Below are 22,871 nucleotides of genomic sequence, written 5' to 3'. Positions count from 1 at the left end.
ACATACATGTGTATCTCTATACTCTGCTCACCCGCTTTCTTTTGTAGACTTTGGATCCTTGGGAAGTTGGCAGGATATGGCCATGATGTATCTCCACTGTCAGCTGCATACCCTCAAAACTCCACACCTTGTCATGTAGAGCTCCTCCCATTACTACAAAAACGAAACACCTGTCTGAGCCCCGCCCCCTGTGCACCTAAACAGACATTATGTGCACTCCTGCTGAAAAATGAATCTCCCCATCTCACACACAATGCTTCACTCCCATCATCCCTGACCCCAGGAGCACACAATCTAATTTTATTTACACACAATGCTTCACTCCCATCATCTCTGGACCCAGGAGCTGACAATCAGTTTATAATTTAGAAATTCTGACTTTTGTTTCTCACATATATAAACTTTATTTACAATCAGTAAATACAATAAAGCAATAGAAGATTCCAGTGTCAGAACAGCAGATAGGGGGCGCTCTGTGTTACCATAGCAACCTGTTAAAGCATGGGGAATGCAATAAAGAGGAAGTCAAGATGCGTTTCCTCCTCCTAATGCAGGACCCCAAAATAGAGGTGCTTCTTACACAGGGAGGAAAGGTCATTGGTCAAGCATCATTCTGTATTGGGAACCACAGATTAGGGAGGCGGTGTTTGGCCCCTGGGGGCCCATAGCAGTGGAATGGTCAAGTACACTTCCGACTGTAGTGCTGTCTAGGAGGTTCTAGCCCATCTTTGGTTAGCGTCGTCTTTTTCTATGAACCAGTTGTACATAATGGCCTCCTACAATGGGAGCAGCCATTGTCTCCAGTCTTGGAGACCTGATTAGTTTTAGTGTTTAGTCCTCCTGGTGTGAAGGCTCTGTCCACCTCGAGTCATCCTGAAGGCAGAGGCGCCAGGAACAGAATACTCGGGACCTCAGTGAAGACTGAGCTGGTTCCAGTGGTAACTTGATTCTTTGTCTCAAAAGGTCTTATGGGAAGAGGTCTAATGCCAACCATGAGGATGAGAAGAAGACCTGGAGATGACTTGTGGTGGCCTCCAGTGTCTGGCTTGTATCTACAACATTTTGTTCGGCCCAGGATGGGCAGTAGACACGTTACTGCTGTTATAAATGGCGTGGTTCACTTTGGTAATCAGAATCATCTTAAGGGTGATTGTTGGCTTCGGGAGCCTCTTCTGTTGTCTACAATGGATGAAGAAAGGTTTAACAGGTTAATGAGGTCTACCATATGTTACCTGATGGTGTCTAACTAGAACTAGAGGCTGGCATTTCAGAGAAGACACAAACACAGGGTTGACCTAACTGATCCCCACTAACTTCAGAGGAGGCACCTGCGGTAGAGAAGCAAAAGGCCCAGCATGCAGAAGATCAGATGTGAGAGGTTCAGTAGTAGTGGGTGATACGTGTGGTCGGAGTCCTGAAGTTTCTTTATCCTTCCTTGCGCAGGTGATCCCAAAGAGATAACGATGATGACCTTGGGGAACCACGCGGCATGAATTTCTGAGATTTAGCAGTGCGGTTATTGCCCATACAGACCCAATTTTTTTTAAACAAAGGGAGGGAATGTTCTAAAATTACACAAAATAAAAACTGACTGGCATCCTATTAAGCTCCAGAGGCGTACCTGGGGGCCATTGTTAGGCCCCCAGCTGCCATGACAACACATCGGCAACCTGCAAATACATTTGTGAAACCTCATTCTGTAGGTTTAGTAGTGAGTGTATTTGGCGGTCTCGGCCCCTGCGTCTGACGCTCTTCATTCTGGAGGTTTGTGTATTTGGCGCTCTCGGCCCCTGCGTCTGACGCTCCTCATTCTGGAGGTTTGTGTATTTGGCGGTCTCGACCCCTGCGTCTGACGCTCCTCATTCTGGAGGTTTGTGTATTTGGCGGTCTCGGTCCCTGTGGGTGACACTCCCCATTTTGGAGGTTTGTGTATTTGGCGGTCTCGGTCCCTGTGGGTGATACTCCCCATTCTGGAGGTTTGTGTATTTGGCGGTCTCAGCCCCTGCGTCTGACGCTCCTCAGTCTGGAGGTTTCTGGATTTGGAGGTCTCGGCCCCTGCGTCTGACGCTCCTCATTCTGGAGGTTTGTGTATTTGGCGCTCTCGGCCCCTGCGTCTGACGCTCCTTATTCTGGAGGTTTGTGTATTTGGCGGTCTCGGCCCCTGCGTCTGACGCTCTTCATTCTGGAGGTTTGTGTATTTGGCGGTCTCGGCCCCTGCGTCTGACGCTCCTTATTCTGGAGGTTTGTGTATTTGGCGGTCTCGGCCCCTGCGTCTGACGCTCTTCATTCTGGAGGTTTGTGTATTTGGTGGTCTCGGCCCCTGCGTCTGACGCTCTTCATTCTGGAGGTTTGTGTATTTGGCGGTCTCGGCCCCTGCGTCTGACGCTCTTCATTCTGGAGGTTTGTGTATTTGGCGGTCTCGGCCCCTGCGTCTGACGCTCTTCATTCTGGTGGTTTGTGTATTTGGTGGTCTCGGCCCCTGCGTCTGACGCTCTTCATTCTGGTGGTTTGTGTATTTGGCGGTCCCGGCCCCTGCGTCTGACGCTCCCTACTCTGGAGGTTTGTGTATTTGGCGGTCTCGGCCCCTGCGTCTGACGCTCTTCATTCTGGAGGTTTGTGTATTTGGTGGTCTCGGCCCCTGCGTCTGACGCTCTTCATTCTGGAGGTTTGTGTATTTGGCGGTCTCGGCCCCTGCGTCTGACGCTCTTCATTCTGGTGGTTTGTGTATTTGGTGGTCTCGGCCCCTGCGTCTGACGCTCTTCATTCTGGTGGTTTGTGTATTTGGCGGTCCCGGCCCCTGCGTCTGACGCTCCCCACTCTGGAGGTTTGTGTATTTGGCGGTCTCGGCCCCTGCGTCTGACGCTCTTCATTCTGGAGGTTTGTGTATTTGGCGGTCTCATTTATAAAGAAGCAGGAAAATGGCGTCTTTGAGGCTCTTAGCTGCGGAGATGTAAAATGTGGCGGTCATTAGGGAAGGGAGGGATTTCCTTCCTGCCCTTTCAGTGGCTCTCTTCTGGGCTCGCTAAAGACACGCCGGCCTTTGAAAACATATCTGAGGAAATATCTTAACAATGACAAGGTGTCTTGGCCAAGAATGACTAATGTCGCATTGTCCGTGTAATGTGCTGTCAGCCCCTTCCTGCCTACTCATGGAAATCGATAATCCAGACCTGCTATGTCTTTGGTCCCCGGACTCCCATAAACATTTTTTATTTATTTTTTTAAACTTCAGCCTAAATCTAGTTTTTATTAATTTAGCAGCAACCTTCTCTTTATTGCTTTAGTATTGATTTTGCAGGATCATGTTTTCTACTCCAGTCACATCTAAAGCAAGCAAAGCGTTTAACTGGTTGCTGCTTGTAACCTGACAGCTCTGCCTATTGGTGACCTGATCTCCCACAATGCATTGCACTCAGGTCGCCGGAAACAGGAAACAGATAATACATTTAGCTTTGGATGTGACTGGAGAAGAAAACATTGCATTGTATGCCTCAAAATCAGATGAAGAAAAAATGTAAAAAGCAGATTATGGCAGCTGAGGATTCTGGGAAATTAGTCTAGGGGGCAGCCTGCCAAGGTCCATGGAGAAGCGGAGTCCTAGCTTAAGCAGTTTTCTCAGGGGGTTTGTAAGCTTAAGCTGTGAATTATACCCAAACAGACGCCCCTACATCATGCCTCACATATGGGTGTAGTGGACTGGACCGGCACCAGAATATGGGCCCCAGTATTATATTTGCTCCAGGGCCCAGTCCCCAGAAGGTTCTTAGTACAAGTTATACTTACATTGACGTTATTTTCAGCGGCATCTGCAAAACAAAACACGCCCTTTAATAATTCTGCAACACACCCAATATACATCTATGTTACTGTCTCACCCCTGCTCGAAATATCAGCCGCCCCCCCCAGTATATAACAAGGCTACTGATGACAATCTAATGTGTGTGGGAATAGCAGGACGCCATCTGGTGGCCAGTTTCACACTGTATACAATGTGCTTTGTCTGTGTTACCCCCACAAAAGGAGCAGTTGATATGTGATGTGAAGTAAGCGTCTCTGTACTACAGCCTACCACCAGCCTGAAATGGCTGATAACAGGGGGCAATAGACTGTATTCTCCTGTCCTACAGTCATCCTCTCCCCTGAAATGGCTGATAACAGGGGGCAATAGACTGTATTCTCCTGTCCTACAGTCATCCTCTCCCCTGAAATGGCTGATAACAGGGGACAATAGATTGTATTCTCCTGTCCTACAGTCATCCTCTCCCCTGAAATGGCTGATAACAGGGGGCAATAGACTGTATTCTCCTGTCCTACAGTCATCCTCTCCCCTGAAATGGCTGATAACAGGGGGCAATAGACTGTATTCTCCTGTCCTACAGTCATCCTCTCCCCTGAAATGGCTGATAACAGGGAGCAATAGATTGTATTCTCCTGTACTACAGTCATCCTCTCCCCTGAAATGGCTGATAACAGGGGGCAATAGACTGTATTCTCCTGTCCTACAGTCATCCTCTCCCCTGAAATGGCTGATAACAGGAGGCAATAGACTGTATTCTCCTGTCCTACAGTCATCCTCTCCCCTGAAATGGCTGATAACAGGAGGCAATAGACTGTATTCTCCTGTCCTACAGTCATCCTCTCCCCTGAAATGTCTGATAACAGGGGGCAATAGACTGTATTCTCCTGTCCTACAGTCATCCTCTCCCCTGAAATGGCTGATAACAGGGAGCAATAGACTGTATTCTCCTGTCCTACAGTCATCCTCTCCCCTGAAATGGCTGATAACAGGAGGCAATAGATTGTATTCTCCTGTCCTACAGTCATCCTCTCCTCTGAAATGGCTGATAACAGGGGGCAATAGACTGTATTCTCCTGTCCTACAGTCATCCTCTCCCCTGAAATGGCTGATAACAGGGAGCAATAGACTGTATTCTCCTGTCCTACAGTCATCCTCTCCCCTGAAATGTCTGATAACAGGGGGCAATAGACTGTATTCTCCTGTCCTACAGTCATCCTCTCCTCTGAAATGGCTGATAACAGGGAGCAATAGACTGTATTCTCCTGTCCTACAGTCATCCTCTCCCCTGAAATGGCTGATAACAGGGGGCAATAGACTGTATTCTCCTGTCCTACAGTCATCCTCTCTCCTGAAATGGCTGATAACAGGGGACAATAGACGGTATTCTCCTGTCCTACAGTCATCCTCTCCCCTGAAATGGCTGATAACAGGGAGCAATAGACTGTATTCTCCTGTCCTACAGTCATCCTCTCCCCTGAAATGGCTGATAACAGGGGGCAATAGACTGTATTCTCCTGTACTACAGTCATCCTCTCTCCTGAAATGGCTGATAACAGGGGACAATAGACGGTATTCTCCTGTCCTACAGTCATCCTCTCCCCTGAAATGGCTGATAACAGGGGACAATAGATTGTATTCTCCTGTCCTACAGTCATCCTCTCCCCTGAAATGGCTGATAACAGGGGGCAATAGACTGTATTCTCCTGTCCTACAGTCATCCTCTCCCCTGAAATGGCTGATAACAGGGGGCAATAGACTGTATTCTCCTGTCCTACAGTCATCCTCTCCCCTGAAATGGCTGATAACAGGGAGCAATAGATTGTATTCTCCTGTACTACAGTCATCCTCTCCCCTGAAATGGCTGATAACAGGGGGCAATAGACTGTATTCTCCTGTCCTACAGTCATCCTCTCCCCTGAAATGGCTGATAACAGGAGGCAATAGACTGTATTCTCCTGTCCTACAGTCATCCTCTCCCCTGAAATGGCTGATAACAGGAGGCAATAGACTGTATTCTCCTGTCCTACAGTCATCCTCTCCCCTGAAATGTCTGATAACAGGGGGCAATAGACTGTATTCTCCTGTCCTACAGTCATCCTCTCCCCTGAAATGGCTGATAACAGGAGGCAATAGATTGTATTCTCCTGTCCTACAGTCATCCTCTCCTCTGAAATGGCTGATAACAGGGGGCAATAGACTGTATTCTCCTGTCCTACAGTCATCCTCTCCCCTGAAATGGCTGATAACAGGGAGCAATAGACTGTATTCTCCTGTCCTACAGTCATCCTCTCCCCTGAAATGTCTGATAACAGGGGGCAATAGACTGTATTCTCCTGTCCTACAGTCATCCTCTCCTCTGAAATGGCTGATAACAGGGAGCAATAGACTGTATTCTCCTGTCCTACAGTCATCCTCTCCCCTGAAATGGCTGATAACAGGGGGCAATAGACTGTATTCTCCTGTCCTACAGTCATCCTCTCCCCTGAAATGGCTGATAACAGGGGGCAATAGACTGTATTCTCCTGTACTACAGTCATCCTCTCTCCTGAAATGGCTGATAACAGGGGACAATAGACGGTATTCTCCTGTCCTACAGTCATCCTCTCCCCTGAAATAGCTGATAACAGGGGGCAATAGATTGTATTCTCCTGTCCTACAGCCATCCTCTCCCCTGAAATGGCTGATAACAGGGAGCAATAGACTGTATTCTCCTGTCCTACAGTCATCCTCTCCCCTGAAATGGCTGATAACAGGAGGCAATAGACTGTATTCTCCTGTCCTACAGTCATCCTCTCCCCTGAAATAGCTGATAACAGGGAGCAATAGACTGTATTCTCCTGTCCTACAGTCATCCTCTCCTCTGAAATGGCTGATAACAGGGAGCAATAGACTGTATTCTCCTGTCCTACAGTCATCCTCTCCTCTGAAATGTCTGATAACAGGGAGCAATATACTGTATTCTCCTGTCCTACAGTCATCCTCTCCCCTGAAATGGCTGATAACAGGGGGCAATAGATTGTATTCTCCTGTCCTACAGTCATCCTCTCCCCTGAAATAGCTGATAACAGGGAGCAATAGACTGTATTCTCCTGTCCTACAGTCATTCTCTCCCCTGAAATGGCTGATAACAGGGGCAATAGACTGTATTCTCCTGTCCTACAGTCATCCTCTCCCCTGAAATGGCTGATAACAGAACAATAGACTGTATTCTCCTGTCCTACAGTCATCCTCTCCCCTGAATTGGCTGATAACAGGGAGCAACAGATTGTATTCTCCTGTCCTACAGTCATCCTCTCCCCTGAAATGGCTGATAACAGGGAGCAATAGACTGTATTCTCCTGTCCTACAGTCATCCTCTCCCCCTGAAATGGCTGATAACAGGGAGCAATAGACTGTATTCTCCTGTCCTACAGTCATCCTCTCCCCTGAAATGGCTGATAACAGGGGGCAATAGACTGTATTCTCCTGTCCTACAGTCATCCTCTCCCCTGAAATGGCTGATAACAGGGAGCAATAGACTGTATTCTCCTGTCCTACAGTCATCCTCTCCCCTGAAATGGCTGATAACAGGGAGCAATAGATTGTATTCTCCTGTCATACAGTCATCATCTCTCCTGAAATGGCTAATAACAGGAGGCAATAGACTGTATTCTCCTGTCCTACAGTCATCCTCTCCCCTGAAATGTCTGATAACAGGGGGCAATAGACTGTATTCTCCTGTCCTACAGTCATCCTCTCCCCTGAAATGGCTGATAACAGGGAGCAATAGACTGTATTCTCCTGTCCTACAGTCATCCTCTCCCCTGAAATGTCTGATAACAGGGGGCAATAGACTGTATTCTCCTGTCCTACAGTCATCCTCTCCTCTGAAATGGCTAACAGGGGGCAATAGACTGTATTCTCCTGTCCTACAGTCATCCTCTCCACTGAAATGGCTGATAACAGGGAGCAATAGACTGTATTCTCCTGTCCTACAGTCATCCTCTCCCCTGAAATGGCTGATAACAGGGGGCAATAGACAGTATTCTCCTGTCCTACAGTCATCCTCTCCTCTGAAATGGCTGATAACAGGGAGCAATAGACTGTATTCTCCTGTCCTACAGTCATCCTCTCCCCTGAAATGGCTGATAACAGGGAGCAATAGATTGTATTCTCCTGTCCTACAGTCATCCTCTCCCTGAAATGGCTGATAACAGGGGGCAATAGACTGTATTCTCCTGTCCTACAGTCATCCTCTCCCCTGAAATGACTGATAACAGGGGGCAATAGACTGTATTCTCCTGTCCCACAGTCATCCTCTCCTCTGAAATGTCTGATAACAGGGGGCAATAGACTGTATTCTCCTGTCCTACAGTCATCCTCTCCCCTGAAATGGCTGATAACAGGGGGCAATAGACTGTATTCTCCTGTCCTACAGTCATCCTCTCCCCTGAAATGGCTGATAACAGGGGGCAATAGACTGTATTCTCCTGTCCTACAGTCATCCTCTCCCCTGAAATGGCTGATAACAGGGGGCAATAGACTGTATTCTCCTGTCCTACAGTCATCCTCTCCCCTGAAATGGCTGATAACAGGGGGCAATAGACTGTATTCTCCTGTCCTACAGTCATCCTCTCCCCTGAAATGGCTGATAACAGGGGGCAATAGACTGTATTCTCCTGTCCTACAGTCATCCTCTCCACTGAAATGGCTGATAACAGGGAGCAATAGACTGTATTCTCCTGTCCTATAGTCATCCTCTCCCCTGAAATGGCTGATAACAGGGGACAATAGACTGTATTCTCCTGTCCTACAGTCATCCTCTCCCCTGAAATGGCTGATAACAGGGGGCAATAGACTGTATTCTCCTGTCCTACAGTCATCCTCTCCCCTGAACTGGCTGATAACAGGGGGCAATAGACTGTATTCTCCTGTCCTACAGTCATCCTCTCCACTGAAATGGCTGATAACAGGGAGCAATAGACTGTATTCTCCTGTCCTACAGTCATCCTCTCCCCTGAAATGGCTGATAACAGGGAGCAATAGATTGTATTCTCCCGTCCTACAGTCATCCTCTCCCTGAAATGGCTGATAACAGGGGGCAATAGACTGTATTCTCCCGTCCTACAGTCATCCTCTCCTCTGAAATGGCTTATAGCAGGGGGCAATAGATTGTATTCTCCTGTCCTACAGTCATCCTCTCCCCTGAAATGGCTGATAACAGGGGGCAATAGACTGTATTCTCCTGTCCTACAGTCATCCTCTCCCCTGAAATGGCTGATAACAGGGGCAATAGATTGTATTCTCCTGTCCTACAGTCATCATCTCCCCTGAAATGGCTGATAACAGGGGCAATAGATTGTATTCTCCTGTCCTACAGTCATCCTCTCCCCTGAAATGGTTGATAACAGGGAGCAATAGACTGTATTCTCCTGTCCTACAGTCATCCTCTCCCCTGAAATGGCTGATAACAGGGGGCAATAGACTGTATTCTCCTGTCCTACAGTCATCCTCTCCCCTGAAATGGCTGATAACAGGAGGCAATAGACTGTATTCTCCTGTCCTACAGTCATCCTCTCCCCTGAAATGGCTGATAACAGGGGGCAATAGACTGTATTCTCCTGTCCCACAGTCATCCTCTCCCCTGAAATGGCTGATAACAGGAGGCAATAGACTGTATTCTCCTGTCCTACAGTCATCCTCTCCCCTGAAATGGCTGATAACAGGAGGCAATAGACTGTATTCTCCTGTCCTACAGTCATCCTCTCCTCTGAAATGGCTGATAACAGGGGGCAATAGACTGTATTCTCCTGTCCTACAGTCATCCTCTCCTCTGAAATGACTGATAACAGGGGGCAATAGACTGTATTCTCCTGTCCCACAGTCATCCTCTCCCCTGAAATGGCTGATAACAGGGGGCAATAGACTGTATTCTCCTGTCCTACAGTCATCCTCTCCCCTGAAATGGCTGATAACAGGGGGCAATAGACTGTATTCTCCTGTCCTACAGTCATCCTCTCCCCTGAAATGGCTGATAACAGGGGGCAATAGACTGTATTCTCCTGTCCTACAGTCATCCTCTCCACTGAAATGGCTGATAACAGGGAGCAATAGACTGTATTCTCCTGTCCTACAGTCATCCTCTCCCCTGAAATGGCTGATAACAGGGGACAATAGATTGTATTCTCCCGTCCTACAGTCATCCTCTCCCTGAAATGGCTGATAACAGGGGACAATAGATTGTATTCTCCCGTCCTACAGTCATCCTCTCCCTGAAATGGCTGATAACAGGGGGCAATAGACTGTATTCTCCCGTCCTACAGTCATCCTCTCCTCTGAAATGGCTTATAGCAGGGGGCAATAGATTGTATTCTCCTGTCATACAGTCATCCTCTCCTCTGAAATGGCTTATAGCAGGGGGCAATAGATTGTATTCTCCTGTCATACAGTCATCCTCTTCCCTGAAATGGCTGATAACAGGGGGCAATAGACTGTATTCTCCTGTCCTACAGTCATCCTCTCCCCTGAAATGGCTGATAACAGGGGCAATAGATTGTATTCTCCTGTCCTACAGTCATCCTCTCCCTGAAATGGCTGATAACAGGGGGCAATAGACTGTATTCTCCTGTCCTACAGTCATCCTCTCCCCTGAAATGGCTGATAACAGGGGGCAATAGACTGTATTCTCCTGTCCTACAGTCATCCTCTCCCCTGAAATGGCTGATAACAGGGGGCAATAGACTGTATTCTCCTGTCCTACAGTCATCCTCTCCACTGAAATGGCTGATAACAGGGGCAATAGACTATTCTCCTGTCCTACAGTCATCCTCTCCCCTGAAATGGCTGATAACAGGGAGCAATAGACTGTATTCTCCTGTCCCACAGTCATCCTCTCCCTGAAATGGCTGATAACAGGGGGCAATAGATTGTATTCTCCTGTCCTACAGTCATCCTCTCCCCTGAAATGGCTGATAACAGGGGGCAATAGATTGTATTCTCCTGTCCTACAGTCATCCTCTCCCCTGAAATGGCTGATAACAGGGGCAATAGATTGTATTCTTCTGTCCTACAGTCATCCTCTCCCCTGAAATGGCTGATAACAGGGGGCAATAGACTGTATTCTCCTGTCCTACAGTCATCCTCTCCCCTGAAATGGCTGATAACAGGGAGCAATAGACTGTATTCTCCTGTCTTACAGTCATCCTCTCCCCTGAAATGGCTGATAACAGGGGCAATAGATTGTATTCTCCTGTCCTACAGTCATCCTCTCCCCTGAAATGTCTGATAACAGGGAGCAATAGATTGTATTCTCCTGTCCTACAGTCATCCTCTCCCTGAAATGGCTGATAACAGGGGGCAATAGACTGTATTCTCCTGTCCTACAGTGATCCTCTCCCCTGAAATGGCTGATAACAGGGGGCAATAGACTGTATTCTCCTGTCCTACAGTCATCCTCTCCCCTGAAATGGCTGATAACAGGGGGCAATAGACTGTATTCTCCTGTCCTACAGTCATCCTCTCCACTGAAATGGCTGATAACAGGGGCAATAGACTATTCTCCTGTCCTACAGTCATCCTCTCCCCTGAAATGGCTGATAACAGGGAGCAATAGACTGTATTCTCCTGTCCCACAGTCATCCTCTCCCTGAAATGGCTGATAACAGGGGGCAATAGATTGTATTCTCCTGTCCTACAGTCATCCTCTCCCTGAAATGGCTGATAACAGGGGGCAATAGATTGTATTCTCCTGTCCTACAGTCATCCTCTCCCTGAAATGGCTGATAACAGGGAGCAATAGACTGTATTCTCCTGTCCTACAGTCATCCTCTCCCCTGATATGGCTGATAACAGGGAGCAATAGACTGTATTCTCCTGTCCTACAGTCATCCTCTCCCCTGAAATGGCTGATAACAGGGGGCAATAGATTGTATTCTTCTGTCCTACAGTCATCCTCTCCCCTGTAATGGCTGATAACAGGGGACAATAGACTGTATTCTCCTGTCCTACAGTCATCCTCTCCCCTGAAATGGCTGATAACAGGGAGCAATAGATTGTATTCTCCTGTCCTACAGTCATCCTCTCCCCTGAAATGGCTGATAACAGGGGCAATAGACTGTATTCTCCTGTCCTACAGTCATCCTCTCCCCTGAAATGGCTGATAACAGGGGGCAATAGTCTGTATTCTCCTGTCCTACAGTCATCCTCTCCCCTGAAATGGCTGATAACAGGAGGCAATAGACTGTATTCTCCTGTCCTACAGTCATCCTCTCCCCTGAAATGGCTGATAACAGGGGGCAATAGATTGTATTCTCCTGTCCTACAGTCATCCTCTCCACTGAAATGGCTGATAACAGGGGGCAATAGTCTGTATTCTCCTGTCCTACAGTCATCCTCTCCCCTGAAATGGCTGATAACAGGAGGCAATAGACTGTATTCTCCTGTCCTACAGTCATCCTCTCCCCTGAAATGGCTGATAACAGGGGGCAATAGATTGTATTCTCCTGTCCTACAGTCATCCTCTCCCCTGAAATGGCTGATAACAGGGGACAATAGACTGTATTCTCCTGTCCTACAGTCATCCTCTCCCCTGAAATTGCTGATAACAGGGGGCAATAGTCTGTATTCTCCTGTCCTACAGTCATCCTCTCCCCTGAAATGGCTGATAACAGGAGGCAATAGACTGTATTCTCCTGTCCTACAGTCATCCTCTCCTCTGAAATGGCAGATAACAGGGGGCAATAGACTGTATTCTCCTGTCCTACAGTCATCAGCCATTTCAGAGGAGAGGATAACAGGGGGCAGTAGCTGGCAGCAGTGGTACGGAAGGCTTGTTGCGTTAGTATACACGTCCCCCCAGGTCGGTTACTGTGGATGTTATTAATGAGAACTCACAGTTTCCAGGGAAGGTTCTGGAACGCTTTCTGTTTACAGAGCGGCTCCCCGGGCCCCAGGCTCTGATCTATGAGAGTTTATAGTAGGGCCGGCCTGGTGTGAATGTCGCCCTTATCTGGGCCGCACACACTTCCTGTCCGACCGGGTGCTTTACAAACAATGAGAGGTTTAACCCTTCCAATAATAGTGCTGCCAGTGACTGCACCAGCTCCAAAGCTGCCCGGGGTCTATATGACAGAATAGGGGCCCCTCCATGCCCCAGCAGCCTCTGTAACTGCCCTCCTCCAGCCCCCGGCAGGCAAAGGCCCCAGATGGAAGTAGACGCATCAAAGAACCTAAGGCTGTGTTCACACGATGAGAATTTAGCCCCAGATCACATCACATTCGAAATATCTGACGTGTCTACATGCACCCGGAGCTGATGGGGATATAACATGGCTGCTCGGTCCTGGGAACACTCAGGTTTGTTATTTTAAGACAAGAAGAACATTTCCAGGGGAAGAATGAAGTCATGTGAAGAGGTCAGGAGAATCACTCTCAGTGCCCCTGCAGCAGTGCCCAAAGTCACAGGGTTGGCCTAACAATAGAGCCACAAAGCCAGAATCTTGAGCTGTGCCCCCATAGCAGTGCCAGCAAGCTGCAGGGTTCCCCTAATTGAGCCCCCCTTATTGTGCTGGACAATCATAGGGTCCCCTTAACAGTGCCATTTTTGTAAGAGGCCAACTGTAATGGACCGTTTCAGCAGACAAGAGGTTAAAATTCGTTTAGGCGATATGCCCCTTTTCTGAGAGACAGGCACAGCTACTGCAGAACACCAACCTCCCGAACTGGATACAAAGTAGCACTCCAAACTGGAACCTCACGAATAGCTGCTAGCAGACGAACAGGAATCAGCTTACACTCCTGGCAATCAGTCTCTAACAGCATACAGCGGATCCCCCCAATAACGAGACAAGGCTCCGTGTTGAGGGTCAAGCAGTGGTCTGACTGTACTTCACGTACAGCCTCTTTTATTCATAAACCACAAACATAGTACTGCCCACAGGGTTTTGAAATGCAACCAATCAGTAATTTACAACACATACAATGTAAGTACAGCAACAAATCGTTCACGCCCCCAGAGGACCAGAAGGGAGACTGCGTCACAAGACAGATACAACATATCCCCACAATGCATCATGGTTCCCTCCTCTCTGTCCCGGAGACAACCGAGGAGCAATCCAATTATCTCTCAGGACAAAGGGAAATCACCAATACACATGTGAGGACAACAGAACAGACATCACCATTTAAACACACAATGGCACAATGGGACAATAGAAACACACCCAGCATATTCCTCCCAAGCTGACAAGTTACACTTATTTTAAATTGTTACAACTTTGTGAGTTTACATTGGCCATACACATAACTTACATCAATTTAAACAGTATAACTTGGGGACAAACCTATCCAAAATTCACTTGAATAGGTTCAGGGGTTTAAAAGTTAGTATATGGCCCATAATCCTGGGGCAAGAGGCCAGCAGCCAGGCCTCTCCAAAACCCAATGGCGAGGTTGGTTTTGCCCCACCAACAAATCATGAAGTCCCTCTAAAAGTGCCATCCAGGTGTCATGCCCCAATAACAGTGCCATCCAGGTGTCATGCCCCAAATAACAGTGCCATACATGTGTCGTACCCAAATAACAGTGTTATCCAGGTGTCGTACCCAAATAACAGTGCCATCCAGGTGTCGTACCCAAATAACAGTGCCATCCAGGTGTCGTACCCAAATAACAGTGCCATCCAGGTGTCGTACCCAAATAACAGTGCCATCCAGGTGTCATACCCAAATAACAGTGCCATCCAGGTGTCATACCCAAATAACAGTGCCATCCAGGTGTCATACCCAAATAACAGTGCCATCCAGGTGTCATACCCAAATAACAGTGCCATCCAGGTGTCATACCCAAATAACAGTGCCATCCAGGTGTCATACCCAAATAACAGTGCCATCCAGGTGTCATACCCAAATAACAATGCCACCCAGGTGTCATACCCAAATAACAGTGCCACCCAGGTATCATACCCAAATAACAGTGCCACCCAGGTGTAATACTCCAGTAACAAAGCTGTCAAGGTGTCATGCCTCCATAACAGTGCCATCCAGGTGTCATACCCAAAAACACATGGCATCCAAATCTCATGCCCTTATAACAGGTGCCATCCAGGTGTCATGCCCAATAACAGGTGCCATCCAGGTGTCATGCCCAATAACAGGTGCCATCCAGGTGTCATGCCCAATAACAGGTGCCATCCAGGTGTCATGCCCAATAACAGGTGCCATCCAGGTGTCATGCCCAATAACAGGTGCCATCCAGGTGTCATGCCCAATAACAGGTGCCATCCAGGTGTCATGCCCAATAACAGGTGCCATCCAGGTGTCATGCCCAATAACAGGTGCCATCCAGGTGTCATGCCCAATAACAGGTGCCATCCAGGTGTCATGCCCAATAACAGGTGCCATCCAGGTGTCATGCCCAATAACAGGTGTCATGCCCAATAACAGGTGCCATCCAGGTGACATGCCCAATAACAGGTGTCATGCCCAATAACAGGTGCCATCCAGGTGTCATGCCCAATAACAGGTGTCATGCCCAATAACAGGTGCCATCCAGGCATAATCCAAATAATGCCACCCAGGTGTCATACCCCAATACCAGTGCCACCCAGGTGTCATACCCCAATACCAGTGCCACCCTGGTATCATACCCCAATACCAGTGCCACCCAGGTATCATACCCCAATACCAGTGCCGTCAAGGTGTCATACCCCAATACCAGTGCCGTCAAGGTGTCATACCCCAATACCAGTGCCGTCAAGGTGTCATACCCCAATACCAGTGCCGTCAAGGTGTCATACCCCAATACCAGTGCCGTCAAGGTGTCATACCCCAATACCAGTGCCGTCAAGGTGTCATACCCCAATACCAGTGCCGTCAAGGTGTCATACCCCAATACCAGTGCCGTCAAGGAGTCATACCCCAATACCAGTGCCGTCAAGGATACCAGTGCCGTCAAGGTGTCATACCCCAATACCAGTGCCGTCAAGGTGTCATACCCCAATACCAGTGCCGTCAAGGTGTCATACCCCAATACCAGTGCCGTCAAGGTGTCATACCCCAATACCAGTGCCGTCAAGGTGTCATACCCCAATACCAGTGCCGTCAAGGTGTCATACCCCAATACCAGCGCCGTCAAGGTGTCATACCCCAATACCAGCGCCGTCAAGGTGTCATACCCCAATACCAGCGCCGTCAAGGTGTCATACCCCAATACCAGCGCCGTCAAGGTGTCATACCCCAATACCAGCGCCGTCAAGGTGTCATACCCCAATACCAGCGCCGTCAAGGTGTCATACCCCAATACCAGTGCCGTCAAGGTGTCATACCCCAATACCAGTGCCGTCAAGGATACCAGTGCCGTCAAGGTGTCATACCCCAATACCAGTGCCATCAAGGTGTCATACCCCAATACCAGTGCCGTCAAGGATACCAGTGCCGTCAAGGTGTCATACCCCAATACCAGTGCCACCCAGGTGTCATACCCCAATAACAGTGCCACCCAGGTGGCATACCCCAATAACCGTGCTGTCAAGGTGTTATACCCCAATAACAATGCCACCCAGGTGCGATACCCAATTAACAGTCCCATCCTGGTGTCATACCCCAGTAACAGTGCCATCCTGGTGTCATACCCCAGTAACAGTGCCATCCAGGTGTCATACCCCACCCAATTACAGTGCCATCCAGGTGTCATATCCCAATAACAGTGCCATCCAGGTGTCATACCCAAATAACAGTGCCATCCAAATCTCATGCCATTACAACAATGCAATCATGGTGTCATGCACAATAACAGGTGCCATCCAGGCATAATCCAAATAATGCCATCCAGGTTTTATATCACAATAACAGTGCTGCCAAGGTGTCATACCCAATTAACAGTGCTGCCAAGGTGTCATACCCAATTAACAGTGCTACCAAGGTGTCATACCCAATTAACAGTGCTACCAAGGTGTCATACCCAATTAACAGTGCTGCCAAGGTGTCATACCCAATTAACAGTGCTGCCAAGGTGTCATACCCAATTAACAGTGCTGCCAAGGTGTCATACCCAATTAACAGTGCTACCAAGGTGTCATACCCAATTAACAGTGCTGCCAAGGTGTCATACCCAATTAACAGTGCTGCCAAGGTGTCATACCCAATTAACAGTGCCATCCAGGTGTCATGTCCAATAACAGTGCCATCCAGGTGTAATACTCCAGTAACAGAGCTGTCAAGGTGTCATACTCAAATAGCAGTGCCATCAAGGTGTCATACCCAATTAACCTTGCCACCCAGGTGTCATACCCAAATAACAGTGCCATTCAGGTGTTATGCTCGAATAACTTGGTGTCACTATCAGTGCCAGTAGGTCTGTTCACCTCTGAGTTCTGGTGTCACCCTGCCCTCATTCCCTAACAGTGCCATCCAAGTTTCATACCACAATAGCAGTGCCTTCCAGGTGTTATACCCTCACAACAGTGCCATCCAGGTCTTATGCCCCCATAACAGTACAATCCAGGTATCATTATCCAATAACAGTGCCATCCAGGTGTCACACCCCAATATACCCTAACAAGGTGTCATACCCAATTAACAGTGCCATCCAGGTGTCATACCCCAACAGCAGTGAAATCCAAGTGTCATGCCCTAACAGTGCCATCCAGGTGTCATACTTCAATAATGGTGCCATCCACGTGTCATACTTCAATAACAGTGCCATTTTGTGTGCTGCCTAAGAGTGCTGGAAAGCCATCTGGCTACACGGTCTTCGTAAGAGGCCAACAAGTCATGAGGTCCTCCCAAAAGTGCCATCCAGGTATGTTGCCTTTACAACAGTGCCATTCAGGTATCATACCCCAATAACAGTGCCATCCACGTGTCATACCCCAATAACAGTGCTATCCAGGTCTAATGACCTAATAACAATGCCATCCAGGCCCCAATAACAGTGTCATCCAGGTCTCATGCCCAAATAATGCCATCCAGGTGTCATGCCCTAACAGTGCTTTCCAAGCCTAAAGTTACCATCCAGGTGTCACGTCCCCATCACAGTGCCATCCAGGTGTCACGTCCCCATCACAGTGCCATCCAGCCCCTTATTCCCCCTATCAGTGCCAGCAGGTCTGTTCACCTCTGAGTACTGGGAGCAGGTGTCACCTGCCCTCTTGTCAGGACGTCTCTGTGGCACTATAATGACATTCGCAGCTGATTGAGACAATACAATATTGTTCTACATGTAGTGTGCCCGGGTGGCACTGGAAAGACGATCCGGCCCTGGTCACCGCGTCACATCTAGGAACAATTAGTCTCAGGAGAGGAAGCCAAGACATTGTCCTGGAGCGCGAGTCTCTAACAGATTTCCCTTATAAGCTGCACAGCATCAAACCAGGAAACCCATGTTTCCCAGACCCCCGAGTGACAGATACAATGCAGCATAAAGTACAATACACAATGCAGCCTCCAGCAGATTATACAGTGCAGCCTCCAGTACAGTATACAATGCAGCCTCCAGTGTCATAATACAGTGCAGCCTCCAGTACAGTACACAATGCAGCTTCCTCTACAATATACAGTGTAGTCTCCAGTGCAGCCTCCAGTACAGTATACAATGCAGCCTTCTCTACAATATACAATGTAGTCTCCAGTGCAGCCTCCAGTACAGTATACAATGCAGCCTTCTCTACAATATACAGTGCAGCCTCCAGTACAGTATACAATGCAGCCTTCTCTACAATATACAGTGCAGCCTCCAGTACAGTATACAATGCAGCTTCCTCTACAATATACAGTATAGTCTTCAGTGCAGCCTCCAGTACAGTATACAATGCAGCTTCCTCTACAATATACAGTGTAGTCTCCAGTGCAGCCTCCAGTACAGTATACAATGCAGCCTTCTCTACAATATACAATGTAGTCTCCAGTGCAGCCTCCAGTACAGTATACAATGCAGCCTTCTCTACAATATACAGTGCAGCCTCCAGTGCAGCCTCCAGTACAGTATACAATGCAGCCTTCTCTACAATATACAGTGTAGTCTTCAGTGCAGCCTCCAGTACAGTATACAATGCAGCTTCCTCTACAATATACAGTGTAGTCTTCAGTGCAGCCTCCAGTACAGTATACAATGCAGCCTTCTCTACAATATACAGTGCAGCCTCCAGTGCAGCCTCCAGTACAGTATACAATGCAGCCTTCTCTACAATATACAGTGTAGTCTCCAGTGCAGCCTCCAGTACAGTATACAATGCAGCTTCCTCTACAATATACAGTGTAGTCTTCAGTGCAGCCTCCAGTACAGTACACAATGCAGCCTTCTCTACAATATACAATGTAGTCTTCAGTGCAGCCTCCAGTACAGTATACAATGCAGCTTCCTCTACAATATACAATGTAGTCTTCAGTGCAGCCTCCAGTACAGTATACAATGCAGCTTCCTCTACAATATACAATGCAGTCTCCAGTGCAGCCTCCAGTACAGTATACAATGCAGCCTTCTCTACAATATACAGTGCAGCCTCCAGTGCAGCCTCCAGTACAGTATACAATGCAGCTTCCTCTACAATATACAATGTAGTCTCCAGTGCAGCCTCCAGTACAGTATACAATGCAGCTTCCTCTACAATATACAGTGTAGTCTCCAGTGCAGCCTCCAGTACAGTATACAATGCAGCTTCCTCTACAATATACAGTGTAGTCTCCAGTGCAGCCTCCAGTACAGTACACAATGCAGCTTTCTCTACAATATACATTATAGTCTCCAGTGCAGCCTCCAGTACAGTATACAATGCAGCTTCCTCTATAATATACAATGTAGTCTCCAGTGCAGCCTCCAGTACAGTATACAATGCAGCTTCCTCTACAATATACAGTGTAGTCTCCAGTGCAGCCTCCAGTACAGTATACAATGCAGCTTCCTCTAAAATATACAGTGTAGTCTCCAGTGCAGCCTCCAGTACAGTATACAATGCAGCTTCCTCTACAATATACAATGTAGTCTCCAGTGCAGCCTCCAGTACAGTATACAATGCAGCCTCCTCTACAATATACAATGTAGTCTCCAGTGCAGCCTCCAGTACAGTATACAATGCAGCTTCCTCTACAATATACAGTGTAGTCTCCAGTGCAGCCTCCAGTACAGTATACAATGCAGCTTCCTCTACAATATACAGTGTAGTCTCCAGTGCAGCCTCCAGTACAGTATACAATGCAGCCTTCTCTACAATATACAATGTAGTCTCCAGTGCAGCCTCCAGTACAGTATACAATGCAGCTTCCTCTACAATATACAGTGTAGTCTCCAGTGCAGCCTCCAGTACAGTATACAATGTAGTCTCCAGTGCAGCCTCCAGTACAGTATACAATGCAGCTTCCTCTACAATATACAATGTAGTCTCCAGTGCAGCCTCCAGTACAGTATACAATGCAGCTTCCTCTACAATATACAGTGTAGTCTCCAGTGCAGCCTCCAGTACAGTATACAATGCAGCCTTCTCTACAATATACCATGAAGTCTTCAGTGCAGCCTCCAGTACAGTATACAATGCAGCCTCCTCTACAATATACAATGTAGTCTCCAGTGCAGCCTCCAGTACAGTATACAATGCAGCTTCCTCTACAATATACAGTGTAGTCTCCAGTGCAGCCTCCAGTACAGTATACAATGCAGCTTCCTCTACAATATACAGTGTAGTCTCCAGTGCAGCCTCCAGTACAGTGTACAATGCAGCCTTCTCTACAATATACAATGTAGTCTTCAGTGCAGCCTCCAGTACAGTATACAATGCAGCCTCCAGTACAGTATACAATGCAGCCTTCTCTACAATATACAATGTAGTCTTCAGTGCAGCCTCCAGTACAGTATACAATGCAGCTTCCTCTACAATATACAGTGTAGTGTCCAGTGCAGCCTCCAGTACAGTATACAATGCAGCCTTCTCTACAATATACAGTGTAGTCTCCAGTGCAGCCTCCAGTACAGTACACAATGCAGCCTTCTCTACAATATACCATGTAGTCTCCAGTGCAGCCTCCAGTACAGTATACAATGCAGCCTCCTCTACAATATACCATGTAGTCTCCAGTGCAGCCTCCAGTACAGTATACAATGCAGCCTCCTCTACAATATACCATGTAGTCTTCAGTGCAGCCTCCAGTACAGTATACAATGCAGCTTCCTCTACAATATACAGTGTAGTCTCCTGTGCAGACTCCAGTACAGTACACAATGCAGCCTTCTCTACAATATACAATGTAGCCTCCAGTGCAGCCTCCAGTACAGTACATAATGCAGCCTTCTCTACAATATACAATGTAGTCTTCAGTGCAGCCTCCAGTACAGTATACAATGCAGCTTCCTCTACAATATACAGTGTAGTGTCCAGTGCAGCCTCCAGTACAGTATACAATGCAGCTTCCTCTACAATATACCATGTAGTCTCCAGTGCAGCCTCCAGTACAGTATACAATGCAGCCTCCTCTACAATATACCATGTAGTCTTCAGTGCAGCCTCCAGTACAGTATACAATGCAGCTTCCTCTACAATATACAATGTAGTCTCCAGTGCAGCCTCCAGTACAGTATACAATGCAGCTTCCTCTACAATATACAGTGTAGTCTCCAGTGCAGCCTCCAGTACAGTATACAATGCAGCTTCCTCTACAATATACATTGTAGTCTCCAGTGCAGCCTCCAGTACAGTATACAATGCAGCTTCCTTTACAATATACAATGTAGTCTTCAGTGCAGCCTCCAGTACAGTATACAATGCAGCCTTCAGTGCAGCCTCCAGTACAGTATACAATGCAGCCTTCAGTGCAGCCTCCAGTACAGTATACAATGCAGCTTCCTCTACAATATAGTCTCCAGTGCAGCCTCCAGTACTGTATACAATGCAGCCTTCTCTACAATATACAATGTAGTCTCCAGTGCAGCCTCCAGTAGAGTATACAATGCAGCCTTCTCTACAATATACAGTGTAGTCTCCAGTGCAGCCTCCAGTACAGTATACAATGCAGCTTCCTCTACAATATACAATGTAGTCTTCAGTGCAGCCTCCAGTACAGTATACAATGCAGCTTCCTCTACAATATACAATATAGTCTCCAGTGCAGCCTCCAGTACTGTATACAATGCAGCCTTCTCTACAATATACAATGTAGTCTTCAGTGCAGCCTCCAGTACAGTATACAATGCAGCTTCCTCTACAATATACAATGTAGTCTCCAGTGCAGCCTCCAGTAGAGTATACAATGCAGCCTTCTCTACAATATACAGTGTAGTCTCCAGTGCAGCCTCCAGTACAGTATACAATGCAGCTTCCTCTACAATATACAATGTAGTCTTCAGTGCAGCCTCCAGTGCAGTATACAATGCAGCTTCCTCTACAATATACAATGTAGTCTCCAGTGCAGCCTCCAGTACAGTATACAATGCAGCCTTCTCTACAATATACAATGTAGTCTCCAGTGCAGCCTCCAGTACAGTATACAATGCAGCTTCCTCTACAATATACAGTGTAGTCTCCAGTGCAGCCTCCAGTACAGTATACAATGCAGCTTCCTCTACAATATACAATGTAGTCTCCAGTGCAGCCTCCAGTACAGTATACAATGCAGCTTCCTCTACAATATACAATGTAGTCTTCAGTGCAGCCTCCAGTACAGTAGACAATGCAGCGTTCTCTACAATATACAATGTAGTCTCCAGTGCAGCCTCCAGTACAGTATACAATGCAGCCTTCTCTACAATATACAGTGTAGTCTCCAGTGCAGCCTCCAGTACAGTATACAATGCAGCCTTCTCTACAATATACAATGTAGTCTCCAGTGCAGCCTCCAGTACAGTATACAATGCAGCTTCCTGTACAATATACAGTGTAGTCTTCAGTGCAGCCTCCAGTACAGTATACAATGCAGCTTCCTCTACAATATACAGTGTAGTCTCCAGTGCAGCCTCCAGTACAGTATACAATGCAGCTTCCTCTACAATATACAATGTAGTCTTCAGTGCAGCCTCCAGTACAGTATACAATGCAGCTTCCTCTACAATATACAGTGTAGCCTCCAGTGCAGCCTCCAGTACAGTATACAATGCAGCTTCCTCTACAATATAC

The 22,871-nt window shown here is 47.5% G+C and overlaps 1 protein-coding gene across 2 annotated transcripts in view; it reads right to left on the bottom strand.

Annotated features, from left to right (window-relative positions):
- Window positions 1-388: 388 nt before the first annotated feature.
- The window catches only part of PECAM1 (platelet and endothelial cell adhesion molecule 1), a 64,047-nt gene continuing 41,564 nt past the window's right edge, over window positions 389-22,871 (bottom strand). For both annotated transcript variants that reach the window (XM_040439017.1, XM_040439015.1), the window contains 2 exons: window positions 3,784-3,806; window positions 389-1,179 (listed from right to left, as the gene is read on the bottom strand). In XM_040439017.1, the coding sequence (XP_040294951.1) occupies window positions 1,141-1,179; window positions 3,784-3,806 (62 nt within the window). In that variant the 3' untranslated portion in view covers window positions 389-1,140. The remainder of the gene's footprint in view (window positions 1,180-3,783; window positions 3,807-22,871) is intronic.

This window comes from Bufo bufo, chromosome 6 (genome assembly GCF_905171765.1).
Source record: "Bufo bufo chromosome 6, aBufBuf1.1, whole genome shotgun sequence".
NCBI classification, from domain to species: domain Eukaryota; kingdom Metazoa; phylum Chordata; class Amphibia; order Anura; family Bufonidae; genus Bufo; species Bufo bufo.
Note: the sequence above shows the minus strand (reverse complement) of the source record. Positions and strands in the feature narration are given on the sequence as shown.